Source organism: Monomorium pharaonis, chromosome 8, assembly GCF_013373865.1.
Source record: "Monomorium pharaonis isolate MP-MQ-018 chromosome 8, ASM1337386v2, whole genome shotgun sequence".
NCBI classification, from domain to species: Eukaryota; Metazoa; Arthropoda; class Insecta; order Hymenoptera; family Formicidae; genus Monomorium; species Monomorium pharaonis.
The window spans coordinates 369313-391219 of record NC_050474.1 but is presented as its reverse complement, the minus strand read 5'-3'; the positions used below and the strand labels follow the sequence as shown (position 1 = coordinate 391219).

Here is a 21907-nt window from a genome sequence, read left to right as displayed (position 1 = left end):
TATCAGCAAAGTATATTAGGCGAGGAAGTTATAAAAATCCGGAAACTTCTCGCTCATTCGGTACTCCTAATAAGTACTTCAATGATTTTTCGGATCTTTTAATCGAGAGCATAATGTTACTTTCCGATGCTATCTTCTTCCTTTTGTATTATACTCTCCTAATAATCTCTGATGAATTTTCGAAGCTTCGGGAGGCACATATTCTAATTTCCTTCGATTCCTTCGCCATCCTATTCTGCCATTTTTAAATATGCTTTTAAACAGTCGTCTACCTGTAATTATTCAACAGTTGATACAGTGACTCTTAGCGTAAAATAATTTAATTGGAGTCGACAATTGTCTTTAAAAGAAGAACAGCAATCGAAATGTAGTTCGAGATTGGGTATGATAACTTTTTCACAAGATTGTTTGGATTCACTTAGTCCATTTTATTTCTGCGACATGTACATGTAAGAGCAGCCTTGTGACATTAAGTTCCATTCGTACAGGTACCTATAAGAGAACTCGCGGCACGATTAAGCTCATTAAAATCTTAATGAAAGTTACGTTGCAAATATTTAAATATTGCGAACGTTAGCAAGTGCTTTTGCGTTCTGTTAATAGGTACGTATCACGTGCATGCATATACATATATTCCTTCTCTTTCAAAAATCCTATGGATTTCTTAAGCAAACTTTACATAGCAAAAATTTTATTTAAAATCCTATAAATCGCGCGCCTTGTAAAAAGGCGATTGAACGCTCGCGATCGCGCTAAATCTATGTGAATGGACGGATACTTTGCTAAAGGCAGGTATATAAAAATGTTTTCGGTAAGAGCAAAGTCAGTGAGATCACTTTGCTTAATAAAATGATAAGTCTCTCGTGTAAAGTTATATCTGGGAAAGAACGTACGCTTCTATGACGAGTACAAATTTTTATCGCGTAAACACTCGGATGTGTATTTTCGTAAAATTCGTATTTCTGCATTGCGCACGAGTATATGATAAATAGAACATTTATTTACAGTTCAATTTCACAACAATCCTTAAACAATTGATTCTATTACTCTATTAATACTCGTGAAAGTTATATGTTACGATGTTGGACACACTTGGCAGTGTAACACCATGTTATTTGCACGGATTTGGCTACACATTCGATAAGTCCGAATAAAAGATAATCCATAAAAAATATATATATATATAAAGACCTCTTTTATCGCAACTTTTTAATGTTTAACACGAGATGTCAAATTAAAAAAAGGATTTGTTCGTTTTTTTTTCTATATTTTGAAACTATAATAAAAAGAAACTTTGATCGATCTCATATATACCTCACTTGCTGAACAAAGAGCAACAAGAGTATATAATACTAATTACGAATATGAGGTCTGCTTTTGTTCTCACTTTGTCGCGACAAGGTTAACAATCGTAAAGACATAGTTTCAATTAATTATTTTTACACTTATTTATATACTTAAAATTAACATACATCCCTCTCATTCTTCTCACTTCTGACATATTTATCATCGAACAATATTAATAACGTTATATATATCTCTAAAAACCTGTCAAAACATTTGTATATCGAAAAAAATTTTAATGTCTAAATTTTGAAAAAAATTGTAAATATTTATTGCATTGTAAAAAGAAGTTATAGAAGAACATTAACAATCGATTTGCTCTCGCAGATTATTCATGAGCTTTATCTCCAGCGAGTTGGAGATTCATGCTCGTATCGCTCGTATCAACGAAGGTGTCGTGATTAACAGTCTATTAAATTAGCTGCATTAGAAACCACTTACGGACGTAATTGAGATTAAGTAACGCATCGTCGTAACGAACAGTCATCTTCTTTGGAACACCTACGAATATATGACGCAATAGATACGTGCGTCAACTTCCGAGATTATAGCATTATGTGTCGCATGGATCACCAGTGAGTTGTCACAGGTCAAAATTAACGCGGCACGTTAACGAAAGATAGACTGTTGAGATCTTTACGACGTGCAAAGAAACCAGCTTATTTTAATCATATATGCCGAACTATTAACATCTTGATAAAAAATCTAACAGTAAAGATATTGAATTTTTTATGTTACATGTAATCGACTCTCTCTCTCTCTCTCGCCAATTCGAAATTTTGATGGGAAGCAATTCTCATTGAAAATCTTGCACAGAACACATCTATACGCGTTGTATGTGTTTCACTCCAAGCGCAGATTCGGTGGATTCGTCCAAAACTCGCATTCACTGAACACGTCAGTTCAGCATATTATAAATAATTATTGCAGCGTTATCTATCGATAACGGATTGTAGTTTTACAATTTGTCACAATGTGATAAAATTCTCAGTTTTTATAACTAACAACGAATTGGCGTTGTCTGCCGATCTTTATTTCATTTCCGATTATTTCAGCGGCGTAGAAAAAGCAATTAGTATTAAATCAACATCATTATTTCATATATAAGCAAAAATATCAAATTCTTTGAAGACCTTATATTATTGCTTATATATGAAATAATTGATTTGATACATAATTTCTTTTTCTGTGCGGGGTTTGCTACGCACGTGTATTTCAATATGTTCAGTTCGTGGTTATTGGAAATGGCACGAGTCACTTAAATCGGCAGCATATTGTTACGATTGAAGATCTCTTATTGTGCGATAGCTGTGGCAGTGCTCGTTGTTACAAGATGTTTTGGCACACGATTGCGCCTGATTGTGGACAACACAAGAATTCACCAACGTTTAAATTATATCGCTGTTACATCGCCGTTTCCAACGGTTGACTCTTGCTACGTGCGGTTGCTGACAGTTGCGTGAGTTCCGTGGGCTCGTTGACTAGGAACGCGTCCAGATTGGTCTCGAGCAGGACTTCACTCTTCGAGCGCAGTGGCTTCTCCTCACCCGTGTCAAAGTTGGTCTCCAGCAGCGCCTCGCTTCGAGGTCTGCTCTCGATCTCGTAGTGATAAGGATGTGGCGGCACTGGCGGTTGAAAATCCGGCGCATATTCCGGGACAGGCTCGGATGCCTGACTCGGCGTTAACGTGGCTGTATCGTAGGCGCGTCTTGAGTCGTAATCCACAGGATCATAAGCGGCCGATGATGACTCGATGTCACGTTTTAGCTCGTTTATCGAGTCGGTGAGCGCAAGACTGGAATGTAACGGTAATGTGGACGCATTGTTGAAGTATGAACTCTCGTTGTTCGGGGGACTTTCGCCGACTGAAGTCGACTGCACATTCGGCTGTGACGGCCAGTTAGAAGCAGTGGTAGCAGCGGCGACGGTGGCGGCGGCAGCAATGCCATTTCTCGCCGCAAAAGTGGAATGATTGCGGAAGCCCTCGTTGCGATACGCCAAATCGAAGATCGGATTGTCGACACTTTGTGCCGTTCCGTACTTCTGTACCGTGCTCTTAAAGTCGCTTGTGCTTGGCGAGTATCGCGGATTGTGAGCCTCGTACACGTCGTAACTCTGGTTGTCCTCTATTGAGGAATTCAGTTGCGACTTGTCCATTGAATCCAGACTACCGCCGTTCAACATACGCTTATAATTTGAGTTTAACGTATCTGTAGAATGTTTGGTCTGAAACATATATGAAAAAGAACACTGTTTATAAGTTTACATTAATTTCTCCTTAATTTCATAAAAAATAGATTAAACCACTAAAAACTTTAATTAACTTTTAACGATTAACTTTTGCATAGTTTTAAATCTTTATCACGTTAAATTTAAAAACCATTCACATTATTTGTGCATCGATTACATAATCCATATTTACCGTGATAGGTTTTCGCCGATAAGCAAGCTCCGTAAAGCCGGACGTGGAGCCAACCGATCGTAGGGAATGCAGGGATTGCCTGATAGAGTTACGTCGCTCCAGTCTCTCGAGCTTACGTTTCTTGGACTTGGATGCCCACAAAGCGATAGCCGCGGTCAATAATGCGAGCGCAACGCCAACAGCTCCTAAAACACCCACCGCAACGATATCTTTTCTCCACGATAGAGGGTCGATGTTGACTCTGGGATCTGTTGAAAAGTGAATAACTTTTTCTTTTTCTTTTTTCTTTTTATCTTATTATTCTTCATTATGATATTCTTCGTACCAATCTCACAGATAAACGGATTAGGTTGTGCGCAATAATCAATCTCGATGGTCTGATACGTGAACGCCGTACACTGATCCACGCGTTCTAATTGTTGCACCCACACACGTTCTGAATAATCGAAGCGTTCTTGTTGCTTGCGTGCAAATTTCCAAAGTTCCAGATAATCTCTCATAATAAACGGCATTGATGCATTTGCAGACTGCGTGAAAAAAAAAAAGTTCAATAAACAATATAAAATAAAACGGCATGATTTGTAAAAAATTTAAATCAATCGTGATGAACACATATTAATCGTACTGACAAAAATTTTAATAATATATATAATATTTATAAGAAATTTTCATATTTTTAATTTATGAAGATTTCTCAAAAATACCTTAAATTTCAAATTTTGTAAGTTTTTGTTTAATTTATGAAACTAATTTTAAAAATCTTGGAATATTTCCGAATTTACATATATAGAATTTTAGAAAAGATGTAGATTTTATAAGTTCTAAAAAGTCATTTAGTTTATATAAAGAATCTGAGAAATTTTAAGTCATAAAAATTCTTAAAAAGATCGAAATTTATATAGAAATTTTAAAAAATTTTCACCAGAGAAAAAATTAAATATCATAATAACTCACTCTGCAAAAGTCTCGCGCGCTGTAAAAATCCATCGGTGCGCCGATCAATATATAACACGTGTCACCAACAAGATCCCAAGCAGGTGGACACTTGCCGCTTAATACCGATTTATTGTTCATATGGAAAGGTTGATAATCCACCTGCAACAATTCAGGTGAATCCCCACGATCTCTGACACGTCCAGCCACAGCCAAAGTTTCGTTGTAGCCCCACCAGTTGTGCCGCGCGTCTACATGAGATCTCCACATTTCCAATTGTCTACATGAACAATTAGTTTTTTTATGAATGTAAAAGTTTTTAAATAAACTTATTTAATTCACTTCTTATATTTAATCTTTATTTTATATTTAGATCAAGTTTATTTTGACTTACTGAGATCTGTTTGTTGTGAGCATCTCGTAATCGTTATCAGGATTAAAGAACACATTATCAACGTATTGTTGACCAGGTGTACCGGCAATGATAGTGCTACGACCTTCACGATCAACTGCATAATTTCTAAAATGTTAGAAATATTCCATTACGTCCAATTACGCTTGAATAATTTTCTATAAACAGTTTTTGCATACGGCAATAAAGAAATATATAAAGCAGAGAAATATAAAAAAGTGTCTCACTTGTAAAAGCCGTTATGAGATGTGCTTTGATAGATGGGTAAGCGGACTTTCTCAAATCCTGAAATCTCCAACAAGTGCATACCGAGGTTTCCATGTAAGTAATTGAGTGTCATATTACTGACCACTTGCTTCAAAACAATGTTGTTATCGTAGGGTGCGTTGTTTTTGGTGAAATAATTTCTGAATATAGTCACCTCTTGATAAGGGCTGCTCTGACGACCCTCGACATATCTAAAGATTCAATTTATTGTCATTACACGGTCTTATAAACAAGTTATAAGTTATATCGTACTCACAATGCAGGCTTGTTGAAATTTTCTGTGAAAAGATTGTTGTGAATCCATCCCTTGAGAGACGTTGCCGAACCTCTCGAATCGGCACGGACAGAAAGACCGCCTTGATTCCGTTGTATTAAGTTATTCTAGAAAATAATTTTTAACAATTAGAAATTTCGTCTTTTGATAACTTTCTAAGAAGAAATTAAGAGGTGACAGGAGGTTTGTGTGGTCAGAAGAAATAAGAAAACAAAATTTGCGAATTTATTTAAATAAATGAACAAAGAAAAATTCTTTTCCTTAAAATAAATTCGTCAATTTTGATTTCTTAATTTAACTATAGAAACTTCCTATTTTTTCTTCACTTCCCCACCTACCTTAAGCATACTACTTTGTACTTACTCTGAAATAGAGCGACTGTGTATTTTGAACGTCGAGCCACAGTGCAGATTTACATGTGGTAAAGTTACCGTACAGTTTTTCGCAATTATTTATAAACTGATTACGCTCGAGCGTCATTATGGCATTCACTTCGCCGGCGCTTGCATATTTTATAGCTCCTTCGCGGCAGTTTGATATCACAGAGTAAGAAACGTTGTGCTGCACATCGCGATCTAGCAATTATAAAAGTGAACGCGTGATATATATACATATATGTTCCGAAACAATGAAGAAATTATTCTTCTTCGCTAATAAAATATTGAAAGTGCTTACTAAAACCAATTGCAGATATCGGGAGAGTCACGATTTCCGCAATAAATCCGTGCACATTACTGGCGCCATTAGCGAACAATCGAATACTAATACTAGGATTCTGTGTTCTGAACAATTTCTTCTCGTCAAGAGTGTTAACTTCCAAATGGCCAATTTTCTTAGTGGTGATATTGTAAATGTCTCCGTCATACAGAGTTATACTGTCGTGTCGGCCCGGTTTGCCAGTGGAGTTGTAAAGATTAAATTGCAAAAGCCTGTAAAATCGAGATATTCACTTTTTAGTTTTCATTACGCTTTTGAGATATCATCTCGCGGACGCGAGAAAAAACTTCACATATACCTAAATCCGAAAGGTTTAGCTCTGTAAGGACTGCGGAAGATCTTCACGCAGTTCACAGGATAATTATCATATTTGTAGTACACAATCACGCGCTCCTCGATCGTGATCTCTTTCGCAGTATCGCATATATCAACCATACTGAATAAATGATAAGGAATATTAAGATCCTTAATAGGCGTGAACGAGCTCTCGTCCGCCTCGCGGCCTTCTCCCGTCAAGGATAATATATTTACGCCGTTGCCGAGAACGTTGTCAATCGTATTGAATAATAATTCCACCTGTAATATATACGCATGACTGTGCATTTTTAAACAAGAATTGTTTTGCATCGCGTTTTCTTTCGCATACAAATGTGTTCCGCATACCGTGTGCGTTGGAGATACGACATTGATGCCATGATAAGCGCTGCGATCTATGTTGACGTGTACCATCGCTGGAGACTTCATGATCGACTGTATAGCGGATGATTTCTCATAGTGTAAAATTCCAGCACCGGTTATATTGATGAATTTAAGAACTGATTCAACACGCCTGACCGTTTCATGAGTCACGACGTCATGGATGCGGTGTTCGTACAGATGATGCTCAAATTCGCTGTTCGCGATGCGTATTCCGCCCCAATAATCGTATGCGTCGTCCAAGTTTCGTTTGCCACAATGAAGGAAAACAAATTGCCCGTCCCAAGGGCACTCATGCCGATGACCAAATAACTGACCGTTCAATCTGATTTGGCAATCCTCGAGATTTTGCTCTTTTCCAGAACACTAAACGTTTAAAATTTAAAAAGTTTGCTGTGATTCTGAAGCGAATCAAAAGAGAATCAGAAGCGAAAATATCCTAGTAAATCAAAAGAGAATCAGAAGCAAAAATATTCCAGTGTAAAAATTTTTCATCTCATATTTTTTTATATTTTTTAGAATTTAGATTTGGGAAGATTACTATTAAAAAAAAAAAAAGAAAAAATTAATCCTACCTGTAGAGGTTCAGGCCAAGACCAGACGCGCGTTAATGATCCAGGATGAAGTTCATACCTACGATCGTACGATACATAGACATTGAGAGTGTCGTAACCAAGTTGTCGGCATGCCACTTGAGCGTTGCGCTCAGTGAATCGATCGTCACACAAGGGGATCCATTGAAGAGTCGTTCTGTTGAAGTACTCCAAGAATCCTATTATCAAAAAAGAAAGCTAAATATATAAAAGTAATATGATAATTTTAAAAAATAAGATAAATTCTAAGTGTGTTTGTTATTTATTACTACATTTTTTACTAATAAACAACGGACTTTAAGAATAATTTTTGATTTCTCGGTTTACCTTCGTTGTATAATGCGGAGCAACGTCCGTTTTTACACATACGAATCGTCTCATCCGGCATCGATATGAGATTAGCGTGAGTCTTAGTCGTCGTCAGCTTGGAGAATGAGGAATTCGTGTCAACTCGTTTCATCGGTCTCATTATGATCTCGTGGCCAGGTACGCCGATAGCTTTTAGCGTTCCCAGAACTAGGATGCCGACATTGGGAGCAAACTCCATTACAACATCAGGATAGATATGCAAGGTAGCTTCCGGCATAACCGTAATATCGGAGCGTACGATGTAGGGCTCAGGTCTCGCGTGCAGCGAAAGATTATCCACTATGCGACCACCCAGATTATCCAAATCGATCTCCCGACTTATATGCCACGATGCGGAAATAGATGCATCAAATGAATCACTTATAAGGTATGGTCGATAGTTGGCCACGGCGTGATCATTCCAATCGTCGAAGTCGAAAATTCTCGATCTGCGAAAGAATATACATGTTCAAATATAAGTTTTGAATTAAATACAGTCTACAGAAAGTGTGGATTTACGATAAAATTACCTGATAGAAGTATCGTTAGCGGTACCCCACCAATTCTCCGTAACGTCTACCTCGTTGTTGGTCTTGGCTGTTCTGATACCCGCCAGTAATTCATAATCCAGCGAATTCTCACCGAAGAGATTTCTATTAATTCGTACTTTCTGTATGCCGTGAAACCCAACAACGTAACTTGGATCGTCGAATGTTCGACGTGGACCCATACCAATGAGATCATATGCATTCCGCTTAATCTCGTTATAATAGAAGCGCGCGTAAACGACGCCGAGGATCTCGGATTGGCTGTCCGCTCGAAACTCGACCATGTAGGCACCGCTGTTACCCTCAATACGATTGTTATCAATTGTAATTCTTTTCTCCATTCCGCGCACAGATATTAAACCCGTCTTACAACGATTGCTATCGAAACGGTTGTAAGATATATTAAGATGCGCGAAATGTCCGTCCACTATAAAGCTAAACTGTTCATTGTTACGCCAGGTGTTATTCCCAAAGTACAGGGAATGCGTAAAGTTTTCGTTGTACTGCCAGACATCCGGTAACAACACTTCGAATCCACCGCCATGATTTCTTTCGATCGTGCTGTCCTGCATTATCCAATGAAAAAGATTGTTGGAATGTCTCGCATCGCGGCTAAACTGATATATTCCTTTACCGTTGTCCGTGATTAAGCTGTTATTTATGTGTATCGAGATTTCAGACAGGTTAGACTGAAATATGTTCCAGTGAGGCGAATATACATAAATGGCCTCTTCGTAATTGTGTGATATCTCGCATCCGATTAGTTGAATAGTCTCGTTGGCCTTCCGTAGAAAATGATCCCCGATTTCATTCAGATATCGATTGTAATAGGATGCGAACACGCCTTTCTGGTTTCTTTTGATCCTCGTCTTTGTAAGAATCAGCGAAGGAATTGGACCGCTGACTATTCTATTACGAATATTCTGTGTAAAAATAATCATAACATTAACAAAATTAATGTCAGTTCTTTATAAATGTTCACATTTAAAATATACCTGTATTGGAGCCAAGAGTGACGTAATAGCTATAACTGTTCCACCGATGGCATTTTCACCACTACTGTACTCCAAAATCATTACAAAGGAACTGGACGAAACAGGGAAAATGCTCAAGTCTCGTTTTACGTGCCAAATTGTTTGATTTTTGTTGAAACGTTGCGAGTCGTGCAATATGATCTGTTCTGTACTTCGATTTTCTATCGGGTTTAACAATTGGATACCGATGACGTAGCCTGGGGTACACTGTAAGTGTAAAGTAAAATTAGTTCAACAACGATAACAAAATGCACTTTGCGAAAAGAAAAGGAATTTACTTTAATATTGATGGTACGATGGACGGATTCGCCAGTTACTTTAGTCGTTATGATGTATTTCGTCTCTCCGTTAGCAACCTCGATGTTCTCATTCATCTCTGGCAAAATTGTCGGATTGTATGGCGAATCTACCGTGGTATCTGGCGCGCGCAAAAACCATCCCGCGAATTCCCTCTGCTGAACGGCCGAGAGAGCGGGATTGTGCCTTATTCCCGCGACCTTGTTGCCCTCGATTCGTGAGTTGATGATTCGCATCCCTAGCTGCTTGAAGCTGATGCCGCTTCCGCCGTTTTGAAAGAAGTCACTGTTTGTAACGGTATTTATCGCGTCCGCTGAATATATGTCCGAATACAAAACTCCCAAGCCATCGTGCAAATTGTTAAAGACTTTGACACCGTCCAAGGAATGTCGGGCGAAATCAATTTGCAAAGCTGTTGTGAAATGTAACATTATTCGTAACTGTGATGATGCTTGACCAATCGAGTATTAACGAAATTAAGAATTACCTGGCTTGAATGAATTGGTTTTGTAATCCAATAAGCCTGCCCTTTCGATTGTCACATACTGCAAGTCACTTCTTTGGGCCAATGGTCCTAGTCTGAGACCCGCCCATGCGACCTCCAAACATCTGACACCGACGTCGTTTGCGTGAGTACAAGAGTTTTCGAAATCTTGCTCCTTTTCCGCCCGACATTTAGTTATGTCACTGTCATATTCGTTACAGCGCACATTGCTGAGGAGTATATCCTCGTTGATTCCCGCATTCGGAATTTGCGAACGTTCCATAAACCAATTCTCGAAGTCGAGGATAAAGCCCAATTGATGGCAAACGAGTGCCGCATCCAGAATCGTCCAGCCATAGTTGCACACAGTGCCCCATTTATTTCCAATTTTTACCTTTTAGAATAAAAGAATAATTAAAAGTTAATTAAACTATTTAAATTGTATATTTATTTTATCATTAATTATTTGTAAAAGTGGTAATCTTCTATAATAAAACTGATATATAAATTACCCCTTTAAATACAAACATTTAGAAAAAAAATGTAACTGGGTTACCTGCAGTCTGCCTTCGAGATTCGTTTTTCCACCGAGAAGTCTCACTGGTACAGATTCTGTCTCATCAACTTGAATCGTATCTTCGTCTGCGAAAGTATCGTTATTTGGTAACAGAGCGAGTTCCTCTTTAAGAGTGAATAAGATATCACTAGGCTTTTTGCCATGCGCATCGAATTTGCCGGCGACCATCATACCCACGGCCGGTGGAAAGCGTAACGTAACGCCCGGTTGCAATATTAGCTTGCCACCTGGTCTCACATTGATATCACGTTCGACAATGTACTCTCCAGCTTTTAATTCCTCCTGACCATCAACCTCACCCCCAACTAGATTTGTGCCAGGCGTGACAAACTGCGGTACAAATGTCGGATTCGGAATGATAGTATTCGCGCCAGGATTGCTGCTATGCAGCAAATAAGGCAAATACTCAATTTTGGCAAGATTGTATCTGTCCTTCCTGAATCGAAAAAGTTATAATTATGTTTCGTTGCCATTGCTCATTATGGCAATTTAAAAAAATATTACGAAAGTAATGGAACTTACCTGTGGAATAATCGATCAAATATCCATTTTTCTTCTCCAGATCCTAACCAATTGTAGGTACAATTGATAACTTTACTTTGATCTTCCAGATGAGAACCGATCTCATAAGGCGACTCAGGATTGTGTAAAATATTACGGAATACTTCGACGTTGCTCGAAGATACAACAACGACAGCAGCTACCCTGGAGCGTGGTATCAGTTTGACATTTCGCATATTGCCATTATCAAACAGTTCTCGGACACGATTTTCTCGCAGAAAGTTTCGTGTGAACAATAACTTTTGCGCATCATTGTAAGGTGATAAACCAATGCTGACCACAAAAGTACCTCGATTGTTGTAAAATTCATTATGTCGAATCACGATTTCCGCTGGTAAAATGTTAAACTCTTCATAAAGTGGATTTTTTATCAGAATTGCGCCAGTAGCTTGCTCTCTGAAATGATTGTACTCTATAATAGCGTCAAGATTAAGCGCCGGACTCAGTTTGATGCCTAATTTCGCATTTCTTATAAACGAGTTATGCCCGATCTGCACTTTCATTAATCCATTGTCCATCCTCCAACTGGATTCCACTTGCAATGCCGTTTCAAGGCTGGTATTGAACCAATTGCCAGTTATGTTCACGTATGAATTACCGGTTGAATTACCGATCTGTCAATAAAAAAATGTTGTTAATCATGTATCTTACATTCCTGATGAAAATATTTATTAAAATTCTTTATATCTTTATATAATTTAGTCTTTATGTAAGTTAGAATTTTTATATAAATTTTAGGTTTTTTTTACATAACTTTTTATAAAATTTCTCGGATTCTTTTACACGAATTGAAAGGAAGGCTTTAGAAATGCTGAAAAATGTGATAATCATATGTATTCACTTTTATCGAAATTTCTAGAATTTTTTTATATATATAAATACAAAATAAAAATAAATTTGAATAAAAATCTAGAATTTTCCAATTTCACATTGTATAAATGCTGAATAAAGATTTTTCAGAAATCTTCATAAATTTAAAATATTTTTAAAAATATTACAAAACATATAAAAATTTTTTTCATCAGGGATAGTAATACTATAACAATCAGTTATAAAATTACAACTGTGTAATAATTAAAATTTAAACATTTCTACTTACCAAAACGCCAATATCCTTATTGCGAAATATCTGCGAATACTCGACCACGGTCGATTGATTAAAGTGTATGTATTCGGTAGCGAGGCTGTCGTTTAGCCACACTGCAAAACCGTAACCATTGTTGGACGATATACTGCTGCGCGACACATTACGATTGCCGCCTGTAACAGTGATGTTAACGCCGTCCCCTTGGTTGAACGAGATACGACTGTCGGTGATGTTAACGTCCATCGCGCCACCCAACACGTGCACGCCCGCCACGTGATCGTTATTCGACACCGAGGTCTCATGGATATGCAAGGCGGATCTTAGTTTCTCCACGATAATACCGCGGCCATTATTACCCGTTATTACACTGCCGGTCACATTAAGATCATACGTTTTCTCTATAAGAAAAAAAAAAATCTCCTTGAATATCTTTTATATAAAGAAAGCATGTAAATTTTCATTAGACTTACTGTAACCTGACGACACTCGCACGAACACGATTGTGTTCGTTCGGGATTCAGCGATAAACTTCACGAAGAGATTTTGATGCGTCGAAGTCACACTCTGCGGTAACGTCCCATTCCTGACTTTGACGCTGGCCAAGAGTCTGTCCGCTCCGCTTAAACCGTCGTAAACTTTTATAACAGCGCTGTCATTCCTGTCCGTTTTCATTTGCAAAAAATGCACCGTCAGGACATGACCCGGCCTTGTAAAGATGTGCTGAATAATAATTATTCATTATTAATTAACATCCTTACTAAAATTTTGTGCAAATTATATTACTTTCACTAGTTTTATTATGTGCAATATATTACTTTCACTAGTGATAAACATGGTACTCACTTGTGGACATCGTTTTACATTAGGCGCGTATTTATTCTGCTCCATAGATATAGTAACGGGGAAGGTCTGACTGGCCGTTGTAGGAAAAGTACACAGGTCGTACACATCATTACGATCGAGCTTGTCATCTGGTCGCTCGTCGGCATGCACATACTTTATCCCGTCTGCTCCATTCTCTAACACCGTGCAGTTATTGATATACGCCATGCCGGCCGAACTATTTATATAAATTCCGTATCCTGAAATGAATACATAATAATTTACATATTAATTAACAGGTTATACATTTATAAATAGAATATTAAAATGTCATAAATGAAAAGAAAATGAATGAGATTGCGTCTTACCTCTGTTGTACTGAACAGTACAATTATTTATCACAACAGAGGCGTCGGATGTGGTGACGTTAATACCTGTCAGAGCAGAGTGAAGAACAGAGATCGATTCCATTCTCGGTGGCACCCCTTCCACGTGAATAGCCGATGTTATGTTGTACTCCCTCCCGGTCCCAGCATATCTATTTGCAGAATAAAAATAGTTATATATATATATATATATATATATATATATATATATATATAAAATGTATAAAATTGATCAATGTTTTATCGAAAGTACTCACTCGATCACCGTGTTCCGCAAAGTGGATCGCGATCGACGCACGTAAAGCGTATTCTGTTGAATAAGCGCTTTATAGTATATTGCATCTTCGAAACGTATCCCTCGCCAATGCTTGGTTGCCTTAGTCGCACCGTCATGGCGAGGCAAACAAGAAATGCCCAGATCCGGATGATAATCTATAAAATGTTAGATCAATAGATTAAAATCGAATGTTATCACAATTAATCCCAATTATCACAATATGTATAATTTATTTATCACAACGGAGGCGTAAATTTATTTCATTTAATAATTAAAAATAATGTAAACTTTATATTACAATGTTTATAGTGAACATTGTAATAACCAAGTCCCTTTTTGGCAATGTATATGTTGAAGCAATAAAATTCTACTTTATTACAATGTTTATAATAAGATTCTTTCTCAATACTTTGAAACTTTGAAAAAAACACTAACATAGAAAAAGATGCCAGAGAAATCTGCAAACACTTACCGCAAACACCGGCGCCCAATTCTCTTTCTGACCAACGCTCACAGGTAGTCAGCGAGGGCTCGGTGCCACGACAACCTGGTTCTTCGTAAAGAAGACGCGGGTTGGCGGGCCATTGTCTGTCGATCCATGACCACCATTGTCCGCCCTGATAACCGAGTTGACGACATGCTGTTTCCAAGTCCGCACGAGTCCAGCTGTAACATAAACGAGATTCGCATAAAATATCTGCACCAGTATCTTCATTGTTGTCGGTTACATTCACTGACTACGTACTTTCGCGAGTTCGTGCAGACGGAACGCCAGGCACCTTGATGAAAGAGTTGTAGCCTTCCAACTAGCGGACTCGGTCCGTCAACAAGGCGTATCGTAGACGATGTTCGAAGAGTTGGAACTTGCGTTTCCACTTCCGCTGCGCTCAGCAAGATTGGCGCGTGTGGTTCACCCTTTAAACAGAATTAACAATCATTAAAAAATGTTAAATAAAATCTTGTGTTAAAAGTAAGTTAAAATCGCGTTAAAATGACCAATTCCCCCAAAAAGAATCATAGATTATAACAAAACACATACACACACACATACACACAAATTCAACATGTTATCTCACTAATATATAAAAGATTACAGGTGCTCAATCCAAACTGCGAATTATTTTCGCTCGATTTAACTTTTGTCCTTTTATAGACTCACGTATTATAGGCCGAAAAATTTCAGCAGCGCCGTTTGATCCGTGCCAAGAGCGGTGCCGAAGGTCTCGGTACTACGTAGAGTCTATAAGAGGATTACTGAGGTCGTGGGTCAATCGCATGAGGGCAAGAACCGACGGTTGACGCGTGACCTGAAACGCATCGCTTAGAGCATTAGAGGCGATGCCGCCGCTGAATCACTCAGCCGTACGGTATACACGTTGTTCGCATCCCGTTCTTAATTATCCGATTAGTGCTTTCTGCAGACCCCTCGATGACTGACACCGGCCGGCAGAAACGGTGCGGATATCCATTTACAGAGATTAGAACAACTGTTCGCTCGCTTTTTAAAAATGTTTTCTTTATTAAGTAATAGCAGCATCGGATAACTTCTTAGAGATATAAATAACAGGTCATCGGTTAAAATGTTTATTAGTGAATTAATGATTAACTCTCCCCCCTCCCCCCCCCCCTCTCTCTCTCTCTCTCTCTCTCTCTATATATATATATATATATATATATATATAAAGTAAATATCTTTAAAACTGAGAATGTACACGATCTTTTAGCTCCCTTTTTCGATATAAAGAAACTATTGATTTCGCATTATTTTTGAAAATTTATGACTCAGCCGTTTCAACTCTTTTGCCATTAGTAATAATGACAAATTATTTAAATATGTATTTAATTTAGAAATTTCATTTAGAAATTTAGTCTTTTAAGTAAAATAATTTCGTGATCACAGTGTGTTGTAGAATCTGTTGAGTGCGCGTGCCCTCTTTAAAATTACTACGTACAACGTAACTCGCAATTAAAATAGCAACAAGATAACACCTAATAACACTTGTTAAAAGCATTAACGCATAGGTACGAGTGCTATTTTGCCGATACGTCCACACCAATAATGCAACAAAATAAAAGCAATGATGTTCGCGTGTCCGTGGCGTTTCCGGTCAACGGGTGTCCTCCGCTCCGCGCGCGAAAGGATCTCTTTCCTGTCGCACACCCGTCGGTTTGCATTCTTTCATGATTACATTAACTAGACTGGAGTAAAGCACGTTTTGCTCTTTGTTTCGCAAAATTATTTCTGCCTTTGTTTTTATTAAACAAAAACTTTACAGTAAAATAACTGATATTACTCTATCGTTATTTTTTTCTATGAAACATAAGCGATTAAATCCTAATCAAAAATTTTTTTGAAATTCTTATAATAAAAAAAAATAATTTTTCCAATTTTTAAATATAAATTAAATCACTTTTCACATACAGAAAAAAGGAGATTCTTCAGTTTTTATTTTTGAAATTAAATATTGTACTAATTAATTAAGTTTATTTATAGATAAGAATATTTAAAAAATACACATTCTCATTATTCAATAATTTTCATGAGTTGAGAAAAAAATATCGGACAGAAAATTATATCTTAAAAAAATTGCTTAATATTATAACAGACTTTTTAGATAATTTAAAAATAAAACATTTAATATAAAAATAAAAAAATGTTTCCTTCAATTGTTCGCGATTAATTGTTACAAACATTTTATTTTGTCGCTGACATTTAATGAAATTCACGATATCACCGTTGGTTTCTCAAACAACGATTACTTTTGATTTTAATCGCTCCTCGTAAAAGGAAACTAGACAGATGATTCAACTCATTGGTAAAAAGGGACGATAAATCGTCAGCAAACATCGACAAGTAGTCCGTAACGTGCATCCAACCAAAGTAGAGATATTCGACAGTTATGGCGATTATAATCACACCGGAAAAATGAATTAAAACCGGGCGCGAGCAAGAGTGTAAGATTACCACAAATACGCGAGAGGATTCATTTTACAGAGATAAAATTTCAAGTATTTAAAAGAACTTGCGAGATTACTGTATAACTCTTGTAACTTTTATATTTAATATAGAAATTGTATAGAAATATTAGAATAAAATTTGAAATTTATATAGAAATTCTAAACAAAATGTGATAAATTCTTAAAAAATTTCTATCAAAGATAATTTTTAGAAAATTACATATATATTAAAGACATCAAGCATTAAATTTCGTACTTGTTTCGTACAGTTATTATTATTATGACACACAGGAGCTATAATTATGAATTGTTCTTCCATATATCTCGCACTATTCATTCTTTTCTAAATAATTATAAAACTTTGCTGATAACAAAGTTGGTATGACTCTAAGCTCATTATCAGTTAACGGTATCAACGGCGCTATCGATTCTCAACGTAAATGACGATATAACTGAGCCCTCAGTGGGCTTGGGTAGCGTTTTATTACATTGCAGATAATAATACACTGTAAGATTTTAACTTGAATTTTTTAGGCATAAAGTCGAAATTTCGCTAGACTCGCAATTCACGGCATTCTAGGAACGCAATTTTCCTCCAAGTCGATCTCTCTCTCTCTCTCTCTCTCTCTCTCTCGCGCGCGCGCGCGTGTATGTAGCAACACGTGCACAGTTGCATGCTGCAGTGAGTCATGTCCATTCAACGTCGTATATACACACGTACACGCCCATCGATATTCTTTGCAACAGTAAAGATGCCGTCTGCAATTATTTACACTCGCATTAATATACCCTGCGCATATCCAATAAAAGTGAAGTAATCTTTCTCATACTTTAGATTTCTTTTCATAAAATATTTAAAAAAATTACGCATAAATAAAAATAAATAATAAAAAACGAAATACAAATGTACATATGTCTACAGAGAGTGAGGATCAGAGTTCAGTTTTATGTTTCAAAACATAGTTTTAACTGAACTGGAGACCGAATAATTTAATAGAACTCTTTAAAGACACAAACCAAGACATACTCCCGAGAGTGACCCGCTGTGCGAAAACGCATTCCTTCAGATCCTGTATTATCCTATATCCTCAATGGAGCACCATTAGCAAACAAAAGTAACGGTCGAAAAATCTACCGCTTGCGCACCGCGACGTGCGGCGCCACTGATCTTCACAGCGTGCGAGACTATTCGTACGATGTTTATCAGAATTCACCCTGGAGCAAGAGTAACAATGTGCGATAAGGTATTAGCATTAGGTGCAAAGTATTCATCAACATCATCGGCGAATTTTTCAGTAAAGCTACTTTGGGCAAACTGTCGCACCTTTGATCGTATTTCTTTCCAAAGATAAATCTTAAAGATTTATTCAAGACAATTTTGAGAAGAATGTTATCTTAATGGCAAATCTCTTTTTAATAATAGTAAATAGTGGAGAGACATATTTTATGCGGATGTTTAAGGACAATCATCTTTGTTTTCTCGTCGCGAGAAAACAAAGCCTGACTTTCTCCAGGGAAGCGTGTACTCCACTTTTTAGAGACTATTGCAATTCTTACGGATTATTACCTTCGCAGTTATAATACCGCGGACGGTAATGCCGATCATCGGGCCGAAGCGAATCTCCACGCCGGACTCTATAACAAGCTCGCCGTCCTTCTCGACGAACAAGTCTTCTCGTAGCAAGTAAGGGCTCTTCGATCTCGACAGCAATCTCTGACCACGGATAATGTGGCCACCGTGCAGCTCATGAAGACCACCGTTGTTCCAATTGTTGCTTACCATCCTGGTAGCGTTTATTAGTGTTGTCGGTTCCGTGTAGTAAATCGACGTATCTGTTTGCTCGTATCTGTTGTCCGGCCGGGCTCCGGCTAGAACGGCCAGGATCGACAGCGTAACACAGCACAATCGTTGCATTCCTCGGCACATGCTTTCGATGTCAGGCGATTCAAGTCGCCAATGAAACACTCACTAGATACAGAATCTAATCTCCGCCGTAGTCCTCGATCTTATTATTAAATCTGAAAGGGAAATGTATGTACACTCTTGAGATGTAACGTTCAAGAAGAATTGATAATTAGGGTGTTTGACATTTTAGCGTAAAGAATTCGCTTCTGCGTTTTCATGCTACTTTTCGATACACGTTTACGGCCTTCAAGACGAGCGGGTACACACTTACTAGTACGTACTTACGAGCATTACGCACGCGAACACACGTGCGCACAAAACAAAAATGCACTTGGCGTTTACGAAGCCGTCGTTGCTAGAATCATCCGCTTATCGTCGACCAATTCGCGAACGCGTCATCCGTCGATCCGATTCGCGTGTGAGTCAGAACATCTTTCCTCTTCATGCCGCGCAACATCTGATACTTTCACTGGACAGCGAGCCCAGGCACGAGAGCTTTGGAAGACGATTGTTCGTATCGCTCGAATATTATTTTCCGAAAACAAGCTTCCAAAAATATATGAAATTGATAATTGGTAAAATAATTGTCAACAAAAGTCTTTCTAATGTAACAAATAAAAGGAATTTAAAAAAATCCGATAAATTTGGAATTAATTACTCCTTGGTGCAAATCCGATCTCGCTTAATTTCACTTTTCGTATTGAATGTTTTCCCTGAGAAAACATACCTCCTCATAATTTGATTTAAAATTTTGTCAAAATATTTTTTTACATGATATTTATATTACTCTCTAACATTCATCTAGTGTTAACATGAGAGAAATGTAAAACGTGTTAAATTTAACAGGAAACTTTTACTGTGACAACAATAAAGTCAAATTCCTTGGAGAAACTTTGTAACGAGAGCCGATTCGGTAACGTTGGCCGCTCGTTTAAATTCTCATCGCGTTCTGACCATTCACCACTGTTCACCGCGTACAACCACTCATCACATCGCGCCCTTCACGCACGTGTGTGTCGTGTGAATCGAAGCGAAGCGAAGCGACGTGACGCGACGCGACACGACGATCACAGAGCTAGGGGACGCGGGTGGAAGCCACCTTCGACGACTTACCAAAGAAAGACACGCGTGTACCTCAAGAGGAGGGTTCAAATTCGAGCGTTAACCCTCGCTCGTTTAAGCGCGAGGGACGGCGGCGGCAGAACGCAGCCGTTATTTCGCGCTCCGCTTCAAGATTCCTCTCGTTTTAAGATAAATCGCGCGAGCGCGGTCGTTTCCGCCGCGTTTTCCGTGACGCAGCACCTCGCCTACACACTCGTTCGTCGTTTTTTAAATTTCAATTCTGATAGAGATCGATACGTTCGGTCTTGACGTAGACGGGACGTACAGACTGATCTTTGTGGATCATTGCCGATGACGCCGATCGATCGATCGATCGATCATTCGTGGAATCCGCTAAAGCCTCTCGGTCGCGGCGGCGACGCGATGCCGCCGTCGTCGTCGATCGTCGATCGTCGCGGTACCAAGTCTCATCCCCATCTGGAGCCAAACTCCTTCGTGGAATTGTGGGCGCGGTTTTGTCACTGTCGCGTTTTGTGCGTTTTGTACGCGCACTCTCCGCCGAGGTCTCACTCCTTACGCAACTCCCGTCGCCGTCCCTCACAGAGGCAGTACGAACACTACGGTTACTACCGCGGTCGCCATGGTGTGCTTGTTGGTAGCGTGCTGACGCTACGCTATACCTACTACAGTCGTGCCGTCGAACTGGTCACGTGACGCGACGTCACACAGGTTGTGAAACAGGTGAGTCCCTCTCAGAGCAACTGTCCTCTTCTGGCACACAGCCTGGCTACTGTTCCACCTCGGTCCTTCACACAACTAACTGAACTAACTTTGGACTCCTATCGATTCCTTCTGATTTCTTTGATCCTGGCATATCTACAAGTTTCCATAATTAGTTTTTGCTTAACGTGTGCCATGTTTGCTTTAAATGAATCAATCATCATCTATGTTGTGTAGGTCATCAGTGATCCACCGCACTTTTATTGTTAGTATTTATTATTATATTTGTCAAGTAAAATATGCATTTGTTACAATGCAATAAAAACTACAGGAATTACTATATTATTATAAAGAAACTTAATGAATCATTAGTATATTCCATAATAATTATGTTTACGCTTGTCAGAAAAATTACTTTATAATTAATTATATATATTTCGCTCTGTAGTCGAAATCAAACGACTTGGACGGAAAATTTAGCAAGAATCATCGATGACCTAAGTGGGATGGAATGTACTAACGCTCGAATAACAGATTCCAATTAACTATATACTCCAAAGGCAAAAAGGTAGAAAGATTATATTCTTCAGTGAGCGATCTTATACTCTTGTTCTGACAGAATTTTAATCTGAAGCTCGGTTACTGTTAGGAATATAAAATGTATTAAAAGCTGGAAGTATACGATGCTTTGTAATCTTCTCACACACTTTTCTTCGAAGAGAAAGTCTTGATCGAGGAAGTTGCGGTCGAAAGGATATCCGGTGATCCTGAGGTACACACTATTTACGTCATGTCGCATCTCGTGCATTTGCATGGATGTCTGCATACCTATAGGGGCTGTCGACAAATGTGGAATGTTTTTCGAAATTATGCGAGAAATCCATCTTCATCCTGATTAACACTGGAAAAATAGAAATCGACAGGATATTTCTTAAAGATGGCAGCCAGCCAACGACACATTTGGTTTGTTCTTTTTCGCTGCACTGCAGCACTGGTGCAACAGGTTAGAGTAAAACAAAAATATTTTTTCTCACTCCAACTTATTGCACCAGTGCAGCGAAAAAGAACAGGCCAATTTTTGTAATGTTATCTTTGAGGATAATTGAAGAATGATGACATTATCGACCGTGTTTTCAAACAATCATATCATTTATCCATCCAGCAAGTAAAACAAGTTGATAA

General features: G+C 38.2%; 1 protein-coding gene across 8 annotated transcripts; it reads right to left on the bottom strand.

Moving 5' to 3' along the window:
- Positions 1-407: 407 nt before the first annotated feature.
- On the bottom strand, positions 408-21791 carry LOC105834087 (protein bark beetle). 8 transcript variants are annotated; one of them, XM_012676317.3, is made up of 28 exons: positions 19229-21791; positions 18605-19056; positions 14825-14994; positions 14552-14745; positions 14060-14234; positions 13785-13954; positions 13438-13676; positions 13065-13314; positions 12607-12992; positions 11469-12121; positions 10926-11382; positions 10373-10763; positions 9867-10297; positions 9550-9795; positions 8537-9477; positions 7986-8455; positions 7641-7837; positions 7033-7431; positions 6668-6945; positions 6328-6581; positions 6016-6227; positions 5635-5759; positions 5339-5569; positions 5094-5219; positions 4721-4979; positions 4092-4293; positions 3767-4014; positions 408-3570 (listed from the first exon to the last, which is right to left on the bottom strand). In XM_012676317.3, exons 2-28 carry the CDS (start codon positions 18962-18964, stop codon positions 2749-2751), a joined length of 8886 nt encoding a protein of 2961 aa, XP_012531771.1. In that variant the 5' UTR covers positions 18965-19056; positions 19229-21791; the 3' UTR covers positions 408-2748. The 8 variants fall into 8 exon arrangements, with proteins under 8 accessions (XP_012531771.1, XP_012531769.1, XP_012531770.1 ...); XM_012676315.3 differs by having other exon boundaries at positions 20057-21791; XM_012676316.3 differs by having other exon boundaries at positions 20331-21791.
- Positions 21792-21907: the final 116 nt, after the last annotated feature.

Excerpts from the sequence above, each read along its gene's own strand:
- LOC105834087 (XM_036291600.1), bottom strand. The coding sequence starts at position 18,964 with ATGTGCCGAGGAATGCAACGATTGTGCTGTGTTACGCTGTCGATCCTG. Across the intron at positions 7,838-7,985 it reads CTCCGCATTATACAACGAAG|GATTCTTGGAGTACTTCAAC; the intron begins GTAAACCGAGAA and ends TTTTGATAATAG. Across the intron at positions 5,760-6,015 it reads CACAGTCGCTCTATTTCAGA|AATAACTTAATACAACGGAA; the intron begins GTAAGTACAAAG and ends ATTATTTTCTAG.